Source organism: Neovison vison, chromosome 6, assembly GCF_020171115.1.
Source record: "Neovison vison isolate M4711 chromosome 6, ASM_NN_V1, whole genome shotgun sequence".
NCBI classification, from domain to species: Eukaryota; Metazoa; Chordata; class Mammalia; order Carnivora; family Mustelidae; genus Neogale; species Neogale vison.
Window position 1 is genome coordinate 113,340,698 of NC_058096.1, and position 17,775 is coordinate 113,358,472.

At 37.9% G+C, this 17,775-nt stretch overlaps 1 protein-coding gene across 2 annotated transcripts in view; it reads left to right on the forward strand.

Moving 5' to 3' along the window:
* The window catches only part of CCDC50 (coiled-coil domain containing 50), a 71,297-nt gene that overhangs the window by 18,658 nt on the left and 34,864 nt on the right, over positions 1–17,775 (forward strand). For both annotated transcript variants that reach the window (XM_044252003.1, XM_044252004.1), the window contains exons 2-4: positions 9,424–9,486; positions 11,018–11,144; positions 15,983–16,073. In XM_044252003.1, coding sequence (XP_044107938.1) covers positions 9,424–9,486; positions 11,018–11,144; positions 15,983–16,073 — 281 coding nt within the window. The remainder of the gene's footprint in view (positions 1–9,423; positions 9,487–11,017; positions 11,145–15,982; positions 16,074–17,775) is intronic.

Consider the following 17,775-nt stretch of genomic DNA (forward strand, 5'->3'; position numbering starts at 1 on the left):
AATCTAGTGTGTCTGTGGTTAACTATAATATAACTGCTTGCCAAACAAGTGGTTTGGATTACTAGGGTTTTCATTTAACTTTGAATTTGGGGGATTAGGAAAAAGAAAAAAAAAAAGTCAGGAACCGATTTTAATAAGTTGCATCAGAGTGAAATGTTGGGATTAAACAAGTTGTTTTGCTTTTTAAAATGTCTCTTTACTATGCTCAGTCCTGTGCTTTTGTTGAAGATGGGTGTGTGTGTGTTTGTAGGCACATGTTTAAAAACTCATGCTTGAATTATTGATGATGTCCATTATATAATTTAGTGCTTCCTATTTAAGTTCTAGCATTACAACACTTTAGTTTCATGTTTGCTGCCAGGAAAACTTTTCTATTTGGTGAAGAACTCGTGTTCTTTCTTTTTTAGACGATGAAAACTGAGCAACTTTCATAGTTCTCTGCTTGCTTTGGTTCTCAGGAAGAACAGATACAAATTGGGGGTCTATGTAGAGTTTATATTTGCTAACATACATTTTTCCTTAATAGTAACAAAAAAAAATTTGATTCTATAACCATAAGGAAACAGTATAATTAAACTGAATCAAGAAAACATTGCTAGTGCGGCTCATTTTTTTCCTAGTAAATATTTGTTTCAATGTTTAGAGCTGAAAGCTAGATTAAAAACATATATTTTATTATAAAATACTTTTAAAAGGATTATAAATAATAAGACTTCCCTTCATGGTAGGTAAATTGGAGAATATAGAAATGCTTAAAAAATAAAATGAATGATATTGTAATTCTGTAGTACATAATCAGTACTGGGATTTTGATGTTTACCCTTCCTAATATTTTATGAAGTTGAAAAGACAGGTATGTCACCTATAGTCAGAAAGGCTCACAGGATTAGCCCATATAATGGAGAGTATCTTTACTTGTGCCTAGTTCCTATGATAAGCTGCATGAGTAGTCATCTGTCTATAGGGTGTGTAAAACAACAATTTTCAAAGTGCCATTGTTTATACAAATCACACCCATCTACCCAAAGCTGGAAATAGGATCAGTGGATAAACTCTATAGATTGGCAGGCTTTATCCATCTGAAGACTATTTTACTTATAGTTATTTACAGGGGGACTGCATTGAAAGGGAATGGGGGACTTTGTTGAATGGAAGTGGGCTGAAATATTTAAGAGGATGGTTATTTGGGCAGGATAAGGCTGGACTCAACAACTGCTAAAGCCCTTTCTGATAATCAGTTTCTATAATTTTAAGAAAGTGATGAATCAGCACATTTTTTGAATGGTGTTTGAAGTTTAGAAATATTTGAAGAAGTTGGGGAACCTGGCCTGTCATCCAGGACCTTTATTATATTTAGAGATATTCATATGAAATTAAGATTCTTGATACTGTAAGACAGTTTGATGCTGTCACCGAAGCGGTGGCTTTAGCAGACAAGGTATTTGGTAGAACTTTGCAAAAGATCTTGAGTTACTCTATTCTGGTTCTTGTAGAGGTTTTTATGGGAAGGGTGGCTCTCTTTCTTTCAGTAATGTTTGTGGCAGGATAATTCACCTGAAAGACGTTTTCCTTTTACAAAGATCCCTCATGTTTCCTCCCCATCTTCTTCTTCTTCTTTTTTTTTTTTTTTGCTTCTTCCGATGTTGATATGTTTTTCATTTATCTTAATTTACTAACATTTTCTAATTTTCAGGACTGTTTGGCAGTCTGCTACTATAGAGGATTTCTGAAGACATGAGGAAGTTTTTCTCAAATACTTGACTCAGGACACTAGCTCTAAGATCAGAATCAACACCTTAGTACAGATTGCATTCTCTGCTTCAAAATGCCGTGTACATCCTATGCATTCTACTGGGTTATTTAGCCTAACACATATCCTGTATGGACACATTTTTCATAGTCTGGGGGTCTAGTCTTAGAAATAACACTTATTTGTGTGATCCTTGGCATTGTTATTCCAGCTCTCATCATTTCTCCATTAATTGAATTATGTGTTTAATTGTGGTCTAAAGGGACCAACAGTTGACCGTTTGTCTGAGTGTACTACCTACTTAGATAGTGTAGGATTTCTAGATATTCTAGGTTTCTACCAGCTTCTGTCCATTATAATGCATACAATGTATCTGAAATTTGGGTGATGGAAGCAGAAACCCTTTACTGTTATTTCACTTTATTTTTAAGATTTATTTATTTATTTTAGAGAGTAAGCAAGAGAAGGGCAGGGGGAGAGGAGCAGACTCCCCGCTGAGTGGGGAGACCGGCACAGGCCCGATCTCAGAATCTCTGAGATCATGACATGAGCCGAAATCAAGAGTCCGACACTTTACTGACTGAACCATCATGCACCCCCCTCCGCCTTTACTGTCATTTTAAGTAATGTGGGTAGACATGCTCCTACTCAGCCTTTTTTCAGGTGAGCTGGAAGGTGAGGATGGCTCACACCTGCAAAAAATACAGTATTTTATTGTACATCATTATTTATATTAGTCATCATTTTTCTTCGAGCCCTCATTTCCACAGGTATTTATTTGAAAATAATCATCTCAGGCATCGTGATAAATGTTGGAGAGAAAATGATTCATAATATTTTTCCTGCCTTGCAGGATCTTGAGTGTATACTGGGGAAACAGATGGGTAAGATAATTATGATAAGTGCCATAGTACTGTATTTACTGTATGCTGTGAAATCACTGCAGGGGAGGGGAGAAGCCTAGGTGGATCTACTGGGTGTGTGAGAGTCAGTTGTGATGGTTTTGGTTTTATTCTGTATGATTGGATAAATAGAGAAATGACTTTTGAATGAGGGTTTTGAAAGTTGATTATGAATTTTTTAGACAGTGGAGAGGTGCCTCAGGCAGACACACACACAATCTGTGTTACGACTAAGCTTCCCTTCAGACTTGCAAAACTTTCCCATTCTCGGTGTTCCATACCCACACCAACCAACGAAAACATAAACCCAAACTAATAACCATAAAAATCCCCAAACAGTTGAAAGGTTGGTTAATAGTACTTGATTCTATCATTTGTACAAAATGTGGATAAAAGTCTTTGTCTTTCATAAAGCAATTACAGAAATCTATGTGCACTCTGCAGGTTAGTAAGAGGGGCAGTTATAAGGATATATATTACAGAAAAGTGTACCTGACTTAGTTATATCATGGGTCTCCTCTCAGAAAGATCCTCTGTCTTCCAGACAGATGGAATTACCATAGTATATGGGATAGGACAGGAGATTTGGAGACTTGGTAGGAAAAGTAGTTCTGCCATAGGCTACTTTGACTAGGAACAAAGTAAATGAGGACAGAACACCAGTGTCATTTACCAGTTTTTCAGTAGCCAAAATTAGGTGCCACTTACCTCCTTCTGTTATATCCTACTTAGATTTTGTTAATTTCAATAGGTTGGACATCTAGGGACACTAAAAATCAGAAAGAACAAAGGTTTCAGTTACCCTCTATTCGCTAGTAAATTAATTGCTTAAACATCACCGAGATTTTATTCTCATTGTTTCAACCTTCTGCCTGAAATGGAAGTTTCAGTTGTCAGAGTGGTCAGTGACTCAAAGCTATGTTTGTTATTTTGGGACTCATTATTGGGGCAGATGGTTAAAAAAGTGTCCAGTCCACAGCTGGGCATCCCTAAGAAGCTTCCAGGCTGACGGTGGTGGTGCTGGGGGTAGGGGTTCATTTTGGTGTTGGTATTAGTGGTGGTGATATTGGTATACTCTTAGTTCCTATGTATGTAAATTTTGTTGGGGGTGAAAATGTTGAGGACTTGTCATTATGATGATAACTGTTCACAGTTTTTCCCGAATCCCATTTCTTTCTTGCTCAGGCAATTTTATTAGAACTTTAAATAAAGAAAAGAGACTCTTCTTTAATACATTAGGAAGACTTTTTTTTTTTTTTTTTTTAGGGCAACAAACAAAGGCATAAGGGTTTACATATGTTATTTCTTCATTCAAATTGCCTTCAGCATCTCATGGACACATTAGGCTGAAATTCATTAATACTGTCTTTGCAAAGGGAGAGAAACTCACTAATGTTGGATGGAAGCTGGAGGAGATGGGGGGAGATGGTTAGATCCCAAAGAGAGATTTTCCTCAGAATTTCTCACCATACTCACAGCTGAGGGATTTTCTTGTCGATCACCCATGAAACACTGAATGAAAAGAACTTGTACTGCCCTTGTTTTTCAGAAGTGAACACAAACGGATTGCTAGAGACTTATTTTGGGGAGATAGTGAGACACAGTTAAGTGATGTCCCATTTTTATTGCTCTATTTTGGGACTGAGAATCAACCTTCTGAGCACATGTACCAGCCTTACCTAAATTATTTTGTATCTGCAATTTCAGAGAACCGAATGCAGATTTGTCTTATTTACTATTTAATAATATCACTTTTTTCTGACATAATGAAATATAGACTCATTATTTCTCCATAGGAGTTCTTTGAGCAGAAATATTTGGGGTCAGAGGAACTTGGTCTGGTTTCCAGTTCTTTTGTTTATTTGTTGGGCTATCTGAGTCAAGTTGCTTTATTTCTCTGAGCCTTAAGTTTCCTCATAAATGAAATGAGAACACTGATAAAGCCTTTACCTTCAAGTGGTTAGGAGGAATAAATGTGAAAGTACATTGTCATGAACAGAGTGCTCCATCAGCATCAACTGTGGCTGCTTGTTGTTACCAAACTTTTCAAGACAAAATGTGTGTCTGGGATATCGTCATTCATAGAAGCTGTTTTCATGTGTACAGAACAAAGGAAAGCAAGTATCCTCCCTGCTCTCAGTGTAATGAGTATGTATTCCATCTGTTGCTAATAGCATTTACGCAAAAATAACTCACAAGCTGTACCAGAATATAAAAGGCAATCCAGACACAGTTGAAAGAAGTAGTTTCTAGTGAATGTATTATTAACCCAGGCATTCCTGTGTGGGTGGGAGCTTGTAAAGATTGACTCACTGGAATTGTATTTTCAGAAAGTTTTGGGATGTGGGTAAAAGGACAGAAGGGAAATGACTTCTTCACTCTTTCTCTGGTTTGTAAGAGTTAATTGGCCTCTTCACTGAGAAGAGGCAACCTTTTGCTTTTTGAATTTTAATCTTCCTTTGAAATATGTTTTATATTTTAGCTACTTTAAGGTACCTTGATACTTCTGCCTGAGTCACTGTCATTCCTTATACTTACCTCCTATTCATAATAAGCATAACTCCTCCATATTTATGGCCTCAAAGAATATTCAATAGTTCTTTATAACATTTATTAAATTATATTATGTTTATGTACCTTTTTGTCATCTCCACCTTCTTGATAGCTTGAAGATGATTTATTTATCCTAAAAGAGAACTCAGCAAATGTTTGTTGAATGAGTATGTTTACCTGATACATGCTATGTCATTTATTTATTTAGGGAGATTCATGAATGAATGAAAATCCCTTCAAGGAAAATGGATGAGGGGGAGTGTGTGTGTGTGTGTGTGAGTGTGTGTGTGTGTGTGTGTGTGTAATTATATATGTAAAAATCTCACATATTTCTGAGATTTGCTTGGCTTAATGTAAACTAATTCGTTGTATACTTACATGTATGTATCTGGATTAAAAGAATCACTAAGGCTATTTTTTTAATGGGAATGGGAAAGATTTCTAGTTTTTATTTGAAAATTTGGAATTTGAAAATTTTACAAGTCTCTGTGATGCTCTCACAACAAGCTGTTGTGTTTTTTTACTTTGTTGACCAGTGTTTCTTCATATTTTTTTCCTGTTAATATCTCTTGAAGTGTTACTGCATGCTACATCCAGTGCTAATTTTGTGGAAGGTGCAAAGATTAGTTCCACAAGGTCCCTCCCCTGAAGAGTTTGCAGCTGGTCAGGGAGGCAGCTGTGTATTTGAGTTGACGGATAAATGTGTTTCTTTCTGTTGGTCCACTTCAGAAGCAAGGAGGCAGAGTTACATGGTTATTAGTTTTCAAACGAGACTTAGTTACCATGCCCTAATTGTGGGGAAAATGTTTGGGGTTAGAGGGAAGAGGCCGGAGGACCATTGAAGTATGAGTAGGAGTGAAGGGGAGTGATGGTGTTGCTTTACTGGCAAGATCAGCGTGAAATTTGGATGAGTGAAAGTGAACATAGGAGGGAGGAAGTTTGAGAAATGGAAGGGTAAGAGTTCAGGGCCCAGTCGTACATCTTAAATATGCCTGCAGGGGGAAGGTAGTGTGGAGAATTTATGCTGTTTAGCCTCAGTACATTTATACTATTTACTTCAAAGTAGATTAAGGAAGGAGCAAAGATCTAGGCTCTGAACTTGTCCTGGCTGTGAAATTTTTCTGTAATTGCCCATCTGATTACTGATTTACAAAGGTGGCTGGATGTGTGGTTGTTTTCCAGCTTGTAGTAGAATTATGGTGCAGAGAATACAGAGGCACATCTTGGAAGGAAGCAGAGTGGATGCAGAAGAAACTGTACTGAATACACAATACTTGGTATAAATGAGATTGTATATTTGGAAGTTTTAGCAAACTCTGAAGTGCTAAGTCATTGTATTGACAGGACAATTCTGTGTATGTGTGTGTGCACTTCCTTGTAGTCTTTGAAGATCTAGATTCTCTTCTAACTCAAGCCATAACCCATATATACTGTAAGAAGATTTAGGATCAAATCATAATGACTGAATAGACTTTGTACTTTTTGTTTAAATATCAAGAAATCATTGAGAAGAGTCATTGTTACAGAAACCAGTAATTCATGAACCCCTTGTACCTGTTATGTCAGTGTGTCTCCATGTTTATGATTTAGCAGTATATGCTGTTGATGGAATTAAAGATACAGATTTTTTTTAAAGTTTGTATTTAATTATAGAATTTAAAATGTAATACATAAAAAATTACAAAAAGCAAAAGAAATACAGAAACCAACAACCTATTGGTCAAATTGAATGGATGTTAATATTTGCCTTATTTGCTTTAGTCTTCTCTGTTTTGTTCATAAAGCAATAGAACTCCATCTGATATAGCAGAGACACTTCTGCCTTTGCCTCTCTCTGTAGGTGACCATGATTCTAAATTTAGTATGTGGAAAATGTATATTTTTATTACAGGTGTTTATATCCATAAACATTATGTTTATACTGTTGCACTGACTAAAAGAAAAAATACGAAATTACTTCAGTTCTTCACGTGGTTATCCCCATGGAAAACTGTAATAATTTTATAATTTTTAAATTTTATTTATCATGACATTAAAAATATATAAAATATATTGTTTGATATAACTTTCTGCCCTGATCACATAAATTAAAGTGGCTTTTAAGTTTTGTTGACTGTAACCTACAGAATGACACATGTTTTACATTATGACTTAATGCATATCATGTCTATATAATGTATCTATGTGTGTGTATGTGTGTATTATGTGTGTAAAACTGAAAAAGTTTCTCTATACCATAGTTTCCCTTACTCTGTATGCTATATTCTCTATTTTCTAGCGTATTCATTTTTAAATGCTTGTTTTAGACTTAGTAAATTGTTTTATGACCTAATAATAAGTTGCCATTTTTGATATGAAAGATAATAAACTTAATAATTAATCTAATCTTAATCTAAAATTAATTCTGATTCTATATACTAAAATTAATTTAGTATATAGACATAAACTTTCATAGTATAATAAAAGCACTTCAGATAATAAGGCAGCATATTAAAATAGCATTCTTTTGCACAGGATTTGATTACATTCATTTGGCTGATTCTGAATATTTGTTTTCTGTGAACTAAATCATGCATGTTTTGGGCAGTTAATCAATTAATATTAATTAGCTAAGCATTTTAGGGAATGCGTGTTAGTCAGTGTTGAATATCTTCTTTGGTCTGTTCCAGCCTCCCAGTTTGTCTGAAGTCCAGGAGGGCTGTCATAGTGTCAGGAAAGGAAAGAGCTCTTGCTGGCACAGTCACTGACTTCTCGCCTATCACCAACAAATTGCATATAGCCTTAATAAGTCCTTTGTTCCCTCTGACCCTCATTTTCCTCACCTATTAATTGAAAGGGTTAGCTAGCTCATTTTGAAAGCACTTTCATTCTGTGAAACACAGACTAGGATCTGGGCCACAGTTAGAATTTGCTGAGACTATATCTGATGTAAAAGAACAGGACTTTCTACTGGAAATTAATAGTTTGGCAGTTGAGTTTGAACAAGGGGTAAGCAGCTCATATGTAGCTTAAATGGTTCTTAGATAGAAATGATTTGTAAAACCATTTTGGAGTAACCTTAATGTCCAGGATCTACCTCCTTTTTTATTGCATTATTTCTCAGGGACAGAGCTACATGAATGTGTATGTCAGCATATGTAAGTGCTAAGAATGGCAAAGACGTATTACTTTATTTTTTGTCCTCATAGGCAAATCCAAAGCTTCAGAAAGAAATCTATACTTCTGGTATTCCTCTGGTAGTTTTCTGAGTCCTACATATTGTAGTAGTTTATGGCTTTGAGGAATTTTCCTTTTTCATGTGAGTTGTGTGTTTGGAATAGAGTAAGAAGGTATCACCTAAACTACTGCCCTTCAGACAGACAAATAAAAAGCACATTTCATGATAAGAGTCCTTCATAAGTATTGTTTTATGTATATGCTTATGTTAGGAAACAGGAGTTTGAATTGCAGTTTGGGGTGGAATGGACCTTGGAGACAGACCATCTCTTCCCGTTTGCTTCTAAAAAGATAGGCCAGTGAGTGCTCCCGCCTGGATCTCCAAATCAAGACAACATTAGGGGTAGATTTCTGTATCCCCTAAAGTTCCCATTTTCTTTTGGTGTACAGATCCATTCTAGGAAGCTCTACATTTACAGAGATCTAGGGAGCCAGTTCTAACTCATGTCTGAGGGTGTGGACCCATTAAAGAATGTGATTATCCTTGACTTAGAGATCTGTTCCTACCTGAGGGACTAATACAGGTATGTTTTTTCCTTTGGGAACCAGGATGTCAGTCTTTGGGAGAGAATCCCCTCAACCCCAGATGACTATTGCAAAGGCTAGATTGCTCTTAACTTCTCTGACCATGCGAGAACTCAGTTTTCTCTCAGCTGCAGTATGCAGAACGTTCTTGACTCTTGTATTGTGGTAACAGTTCTTGCCCTCTCTTAATAGATGTGGATTTAAGAATATCTGGACCTCTGGGTTCTGATTCTGTGTTAGTATAGTTAGGCCAGGGACCAGAGCTAACCATTATTTTGTGACACCCTGTGCTTGACACTGAACAGGTATTATGTGGATTTTTGATACTAACTAGTCACTCTTTTGCATTGCATGATATAAACTTGATCATCCTAAAATATTTGAATTAATTTTTGAAGTAAACACGGTTCTTTTTTTAAGATATATTAAAATATTACCAACGTGTCTTGTTTGCTTTTCTTCCTTCATCCTCTGCAGTGTGCCGAGACTTTGCTGTCTTAGAGGACCACACCCTGGCCCACAGCCTGCAGGAACAAGAAAGTGAGTAATGGCCTCATTCTGTTCTTCTGTCTGCTTTTTTAGTGGTAGCTTGAGGCAGGTTTCTTAGGGTGAGGCAGGAGAGAACAGAGTCACCAGGCCGCACTGCCCTTCCATCCTGAGGAATTTATCTAGGCAAATGTCACTGGGTGGAGAGTGAAGTTCTGGGTATTTTGAAGCGTAACATCTACCAGGTAGGAGAAGACTGTTGGTTATGTGGGAGTAGAGGGACTTGAACCTTTTCTTTTACCCTAATGTTACTGGAGAGAGACACTATCTGGCATCTGTTCCTTCCCCTAGAATAGGGACCTAAGCATCTTTCCAGGCACTGGCGGTATCTAGATTGTAGATTTTTCTTAATATTTATGTAGTGGAGAGAGTCAATTATCCTGTGGTTTCACTTACTTGTGGAACATAGGGAATTACACAGAGGAAATTAGGAGAAGGAGAGGAGAAGTGAGTTGGGGGAAATTGGAGGGGGAGACAAACCATGAGAGACTGTGGACTCTGAGAAACAGACTGAGGGTTTTGGAGGGGAGGGGAGTGGGGGGTTATGTGAGCCTGGTGGTGGGTATTAAAGAGGTCATGTATTGGGGGGGGCACCTGGGTGGCTCAGTGGGTTAAGCCTCTGCCTTCGGCTCAGGTCATGATCCCAGGGTCCTGGGATCGAGCCTGGCATCGGGCTCTCTGCTGAGCACGGAGCCTGCTTCCCCCACTCTCTCTGCCTCCCTCTCTACCTACTTGTGATCTCTGTCAAATAAACAAATATAATCTCGAAAAAAAAAAAAAAAAAAAAGGAGGGCATGTATTGCATGGAGCATTGGGTGAGGTGCGTAAACAATGGATTTTGGAACACACACAAAAAATAAAATTAAATTAAAAAAATTATGTATGTATAGAAGCTAGATCTAAGTTATGTGTGTTATACAACAGTATGTAATTTGAGAAACATTTACATGTCAATATAAAAATTAAGTATTGAAAAATGTAGTTTATAAAGAGAGTATCAACTGGTGGAGCAGAAGGAGCCTTGGCCTTAGAGTATGTGTGGAAGTCCTGGTACTACGACTGTTTTCACCATTTGACCAAAGGCAAATTACTTAACCTTTGTGGTCCTCACTTTATACTTAATGGAAAGATGAGAAGAGGAATTCTTCTTTCCCTGTTATAGCATTATTGAGAACATACAGTGAAGTTGTGGATGTGAAGCTCTTTTTTTTTTTTTTAAATAAAGTTTGTTTTTTAGATTTTATTTATTTATTTTGCAGAGAGATAGAGAGCACAAATAGGCAGAGCAGCAAGCAGAGGGAGAAGCAGCCTCTCCCCTGAGCAGGGAGCCTGATTCGGGACTTGATCCCAGGACCCTGGGATCATGACCTGCGCTGAAGGCAGCCACTTAACTGACTGAGCCACCCAGATGCCCTGTGAAGCTCTTTTTAAAGGAAAAGCTCTTCTTAAGTTATTCTGAGGCATAGTATTAATAAGCCAAAAAATAAATGACATTGTCATTCCTCTCTTCAATCTTTCTGTCCAGTCGAGCATCATTTGGCATCGAATATTCAGCGGAACCGCTTGGTCCAACATGATCTCCAGGTGGCTAAGCAGCTTCAGGAGGAAGATCTGAAAGCTCAGGCTCAGCTCCAGAAGCGTTACAAAGACCTGTGAGGATTTGGGGGATGGGAGGGAGTCATGCTGGGACTGGTTTTCTCTGTGGAGTCAGCAACCTGCACAGGGAAGAAGACTGGGTCTATCCCTTTTATGCCTTTCACTGTTAGATTATAAATCCTGTAGTGGCTATCCCATAGTTTTCTTTGATTTGAAAATTTTTGTTCATTGTTGGAACTCTTTCTTGGTTTTGGGACATGTGACTTCTGGTATGAACTCTTACCACTTATAACTGTATGACTTCAAGGCATTTGGCCCATCTCTCTGAGTGTATATCCCTTCCCTATAGCATGTGGAACATAATCTCTGTCCCTTTTGCCTCACAGGTTGTTTGGGGGAGTCCAGTGAAATACTGGCTATCGAAGAACTTCAGGAATTATTTGGATTCCTTTACTCTTTCCTGGTGATGTTTGCTGCTCTTATTTTCCTTAAACCTCGTCCTTTTCAGGGAGAGGGAGAATCTTCTGGAAAGCTCTGAATTATACCCTTAGTTCTTTTTATAACTTCTGCATCTAACAAAAGTTCTTTCTCAGTCTCCTCCTTTAAGAGTTAGATAAATATAAAGATCACATCTAGAATCTCTTCCAGCACAAGCTCACAGAGTGCATTTCTTGTCAGTGGCCCCTAACCCTAAATCTCAAATGGTGGGTTTTACTGCATGGTTTTGTTCTGAGGAGGAAAGGTTAAGGAAGAAGTGAAGGGACCTTTAATTTACTGTAGTTCATGTTCAAAGAAACAGGAAAACCTATCATTTTTGCCATTTTGAGGAATGGTTTATCGTTTTGTTCTATTACTCGTAGAAAAAATTTTAGTCATCATTTTGTTAGCTTACTTATTTTCGAAATAAACACTCTTATTAACTCTTGCTATACCTGTCACCATGAAAGGCACTGAAGACCACAGATAGAATAAAATGTAGACACTGCCCTTAAGGGCCTCAGAATAAAACTCTGAGTATTGTAAATCTACAGATAACCTGCACAAGCCCCAGGGGATTGGAGAATACATTTCATGCCTTTGAAGAGGGGAGAGACTGGGAAAACCATCCCAATTGCAGATGATACAATTAATCTGAACCTTGATGGTTAATTAGAAGTCTGTAGTCATAGCTGGGGAAAACGATTCTAGCCAGAGGAAGTAAAAAGGAAGACAGGAGGTAAAAGAACCTGGAATCTCATGGTAGCTACATGATGTTCAGTCCTGCTGGAATGCAGAGTGTGAGGAAGGGCCTGGGTAGGGGATGAGGCCAGAAAAGTAGTCAAAAGTTGGACCAAAAGGTTACTTAAGTTGTATTTTTAGGAATTTAGATTTTATATTATAAACAACAGAGAACCTGTTGGGGTTTTTATTTTGGGGCCTTCTCTGGGTGCTGCTAGGTAGGTGAAGAACTGTGGAGGCAACTGTCAAGCAGTGGTCAAATGAAGAGATGACAAGGCTTGATTTGAGGCATTGGAATTAGATTTGACAGGCGCTTGGGTGGCTCAGTCAGTTAAGCGACCAACTCTTGATTTCAGCTAAGGCCCTGATCCTAGGGGCAGGAGATTGAGCCCTGCATTGAGCTCTGTGCTTAGGGCAGAGTCTGGGACTTTCTCTTCCTCTGCCCATCCCCCCTGCTCTCTCACTCACTCTCTAAAATAAATAAATCTTAAAAAAAAAAAAAGAGAGAGAGAGAGACTTGAGATGTGTGGAGGTTCAGGGTCACAACCAGAGGGAAGATCAGACCCAGAGCTAGAAGAATATTCTAGAGTTCTCAGTTATTGCCCTTTACAGGATTCACAGTGCTTTACTCTGAAGGGCAGTTCTGAGGCTGATGCAGAGGTTTAAGATCCTAAGTTAGGGTAATGATAGTGAGTATAAAGAGATTATTCAGAGATTACCAAGATAAAACACTAAATATAAATGAGGATTCGGACAGTGATGGATTATAGGTCTTAAATTAGAGGAGAGCCAGGTGTTATATTTCTGCCTGGGACTTCGGGATTTTGGAGGTATTCCTAACTGAAATAAGTAAGTTAGAAAGGACGTTTTTCTGATTTTCACACCCTGGTAATTTTGACATTGCACATCAGTGGATGGATGAAATGCTGTAAATATTAATGAATTGGAACATCTCACTCCATCTGCATCCCGGGGTCCCCTGTCCAATGTCAGGTTTGGTGGTTGTTGACTACTCCTTTCCCACTTGATTTTTCTTCTCGGGATTCTGTATAATTGGCTGGATCTGGTCCTTTATGGAAGTAGGATTTGAAGTTACTAGGCTCAGCTTAAGCCTCATTTCTTTATATATTTTTAAGTTATTTTTAAAAAATTATTTAAATTCACTTTAGTTAACATATAGTGTATATTAGTTTCAGTGGCAGAATTTAGTGAATCATCAATTATATATATATTATTATATATATATCAATTATATATAACCCAGGGCTCATCACATCAGGTGCCTTCCTTAATGTCCATCACCTAGTTACCTCATTCCCCCCAACCAGCTCCCCTCTAGCAACCTTCAATTTGTTTCATATAGTTAAAAGTCCCTTATGGTTTGCCTTCCTTTTTGTTTTTGTCTTATTTTTTCTTCTCTTCCCCTATATTCATCTGTTTTGTTTCTTAAGTTCGATATATGAGTGAATTCCTGTGGTATTTGTCTTTCTCTGATTGACTTATTTAGCTTAGCATAATACCTTCTAGTTCCATCCAAGTCATTGCAAATGGCAAGATTTCATTCTTTTTAATGACTGAGTAGTCTTCCTGTGCCTGTGTGTGTGTGTGTGTGTGTGTGTGTATGTGTGTGAGTGTGTTATGTGTACACCACATCTTCTTTATCCATTCTTCTGACAGTGGACATCTGGGCTCTTTCCATATTTTGGCTGTTGTCCATATTAGGAGGTACATCTGTGTCACTTGGTACCTTTAACATTTGATTTGGCCTTGTCTTCTTTGCTGAGCTTCTGCTTTCTTCCCATCTGTTATCATCTGCATATAATTAATAGTTGCTAACTTCTGTACAGATTTTACATGAGTTGGGAGATCCTAGTAGAGAAATCTTTGAAAACTAAGACCATGATTTTATATATGATCCTTAATTATTAGAAGTGAGTAAATGAAAAGATGATATATAAATAAAAATTGTTCTGAATAGGTTTTTATTTCTTTTCAGTTCTTTGGTTTGAGTGGTTAAGAATCCTAAAATATTAGACCTATAAGATGAAGTCATTAAGTCCAAATACTTTCATAGCTGATAAATTGCCATGAGAAGATATGTTTCTCTTCCCTCTGTTTCTGTCTTGTGTGTGCACACCACATGTGTACAAACCTGCATCTGTGCACACATCTTCCACCTACAACTATTTCCAGGCATGTTGAAAGTGACCCATTTCCATATAGAATAGTTAGAATAATTTTTATCCTCTCAGTTTCGTCAGAATAGAGTATATGGATTTTAATTCCTCAATGGCAGCAGGATTATTGCCCTCTGTAACACTTTTGAATTAGAAAATGCTATTTGTTAAACACGGAGTATACCACCAAGACTGAGACTCATTGAGTATGGTTTTTTTTTTTTTTTTTTTTTTTTTTTAAAGTAGACTCCATACCCAGCATGGACTCCAATGCAGGGCTTGGACTCAGGACCCTGAGATCAAGACCTGAGTTGAGATCAGGAGTCAGACACTTAACCAACTGAGCCACCAAGGCTCCCCTACTGAATATTTTAAGTTTACTTGGCAGGGGACAATGAAAGGATATATTTGTTTAGGAAACAAACTGTACCCATAAGTCACAAATGTAAGTTTATTATAGCATCTTTTTAAATAGTAAACTCTATGCATGTTTCTGGTCTTTATTCCTTGCAACAGTTTTGTGTAAAGGTTGGTGTCCAGAGCCATCACATTCAGGAGTTTTGAGCTGTCCATTTACTTTTCTTGAAACCTAAAGCCAGATGACATGTACACTTGTACCCACCTCTGAGAGATTGAAGCCTTATTTTGTGTTTGAACTGCTAGTTTACAGGTGCTGTTTTAAAGGATCTGTTTCTCCCACCAAAGTCATTCTCTTGTTTCTTTTACCACAAAGTATTGTGACTCTCTGAGTGCAGAGTAAAGATTTCCTCATGTTTGTATCCGCAGTGTTGAGCATAGGGCCTGGACCATAGCAGGTGTTACTTAAATCTTTGTTGAATGCATGAATACCCAAATAAAAAAATCCGTGCTGGCCATGATATTACATTTTATTTTCTTAGGGGCCTGAGTATTAAGGAAACTGGCATCAGCCAAAGAGGTGTCTATTGGGAACTGAAACAGGGGAGGAATTCCAAGTATTAGTGAAACTGAAAAATACATCTAATTTAAAAATTTATAGAAATCATTTTAAAGTCATATCAGTACCTCTAGGTGATTACAGTGACATTTAGTGAGCTATCTCCCAAGTTTTTTCTATGTGTTCCATACCTGTATTTGGATATTTGTGGACATTAATCTTAGTCTTTGTCTCCTTTACATGTTCTTGAGAAAACCTGCTTTTCTGTTGGGTGGCCCCAGTATGGTGAGGTGATTTAGGAATGTAGAAAAAGCATGGGACTTTCCATTGTAGTGTCTGGGCACTGGATTCTGGCTCTGCCACTTATTTTCTCTGATCTTAGAGAAATGGTTTCACTACTCTGGGCCCCGCCTTTTTTGTCTGTAAAATGTGGTGATATCAGCCTCTTTCATCACTCTTGTGAGGTTTAAGTAAAATAAAAAGTGTGCATGGGCTCAAAGTGAGTATTAATAAATTATGTTATTTTTAGGAAAAATCATGCCTTAGTTTCTTTATTCATACTGTTTTCACCTTTGTTTTTTAGTGAACAACAAGACTGTGAAATTGCTCAGGAAATCCAGGAGAAGCTGGCTATCGAGGCAGAGAGACGACGTATTCAGGAGAAGAAGGATGAGGTACAACTTAGATAACGCCCCTCCACCCCAGTGCAGAGGAAGGGCTGCTTTCAGTATTCACAGGCCCAGGGTAGGGTTGCTGGATGGGCAGCAGAGCTCTCGTCTTTGGGGTGCATAGTCCAGGTATTCCCTTCCATGGACCACTGTTTATTACCCCTTGATAACCCAAGTGAAATCTTAAAAAATGATGATAATTCAACCTAAGGTATGGATTAGTTTCTTAGGACTGCTTTAACAAATTACCAAAAACTTAATGGCTTGAGGCAGCAGGTATATTTTCTCTCACAGTTCTAGAGGCCAGAAATCCGAAATCAGGGTTTTGGTGGGGCCCTGCTACCTTCTGGGAAAGATGCGTCTTTGCCTCTTCCTAGCTTCCGGTGGCTCCTGACCATCACTGACATTCCTTGACGTGTCGCTGCATCCTTTTAGTCTCTGCCTCTATTGTCACATACCCTTCCTTATATCTTTGTGTCCTCTTGTTTTCTTATAAGGGGACCAGTCGTTGGATTGAGGACCTGCCCTAGTCTAGTATGATCTTCTCTTAACTAATTACATCTGTGAAGACCATTTTTCTGAATAAGGTCCTATTCTGAGGTTCTTGGTAAAAGTGAATTTGTGGGCACATTATTCAACCCAGTACAGGCTGTCTATCTATGGGATATTCCTATAGTCTTGAGAGAGAGAGAGAGAAAGAGAGAAAGCAGATCCGAGTGCAGGCTGAACATGAGTCAGGGGTGTCATTGTGAGAATCTGGGAGCCACTGTTACTGTCACTCTACGTCATTCGTGGCTTCACCCTCCTATGAGTGCTGCCTCAAACAACCAACCCATCCGTTTGAGTCTGTAGGTATTTTTAAATTGTATTGTTTTTCCAGCTGAAAAATGACTAAAAGTAGCAATAGCGTTTTGTTGGTGAGTAAGAAGACTTAAATTTGCAGTTGATGGTTACTTGACTTTGTGTTGGACTTTTAGCATTTCTTACAGACAATTCCTTTTCAGTGTGTATTGATTCTGTGTCTGCCTTGTTTGAAACCAATTGTGCTGTTCTTGGCCACAGATTAAGATTATGTTAAGGAAGAAAATGATTTATAATTTTAAGAGTAGAATGGCCATATGATTTATTATACTCAACTACTTCTCTGGGCTAAAAGGGGGCACTATTAATAATTACATAAACGGGGCCTGTCCTGGGTACCAGCACATGTGATCACCCTGTTAAATAGGTGGGATATGGGCCGTCAGTAAACCAGCCTGCATATACTGCTGCTCCCACAGAGCCATCTTTGTTCCTGTAAGACCCCTTGTTCTGTGCCAGGTGAGCATGAGACACCTGGTATGTGTGTATTTAGCTGTTTCTTTAAAAAACAAACCATGATTTTACGATAATCAGAACTGCAAGTAAGATTTAAGGATTGCTTTTTATCCTTCCTGTTATCAACACAGGAACTCTTTCTTATTACAGGATGTGTTACTTCTCTATAGTCAAGACTTTGCTTTGGGGATGAAACTGGGAACTGAAAGAAGTGATTATATTTTCTAAACAGGAAAACTTCTATTTGAAAAATAAGAGTAATGGAGTTGGCTTCTTATAAATGCTACTGGTGTCCTGTGGTCCACCCCCCCAACCCCCTGCCCATTCAGGAAAAATAGGAAAGAAAGAGAAACCAAAACATTTTATTTAGGCGTGTAGAATCTAAACAGCA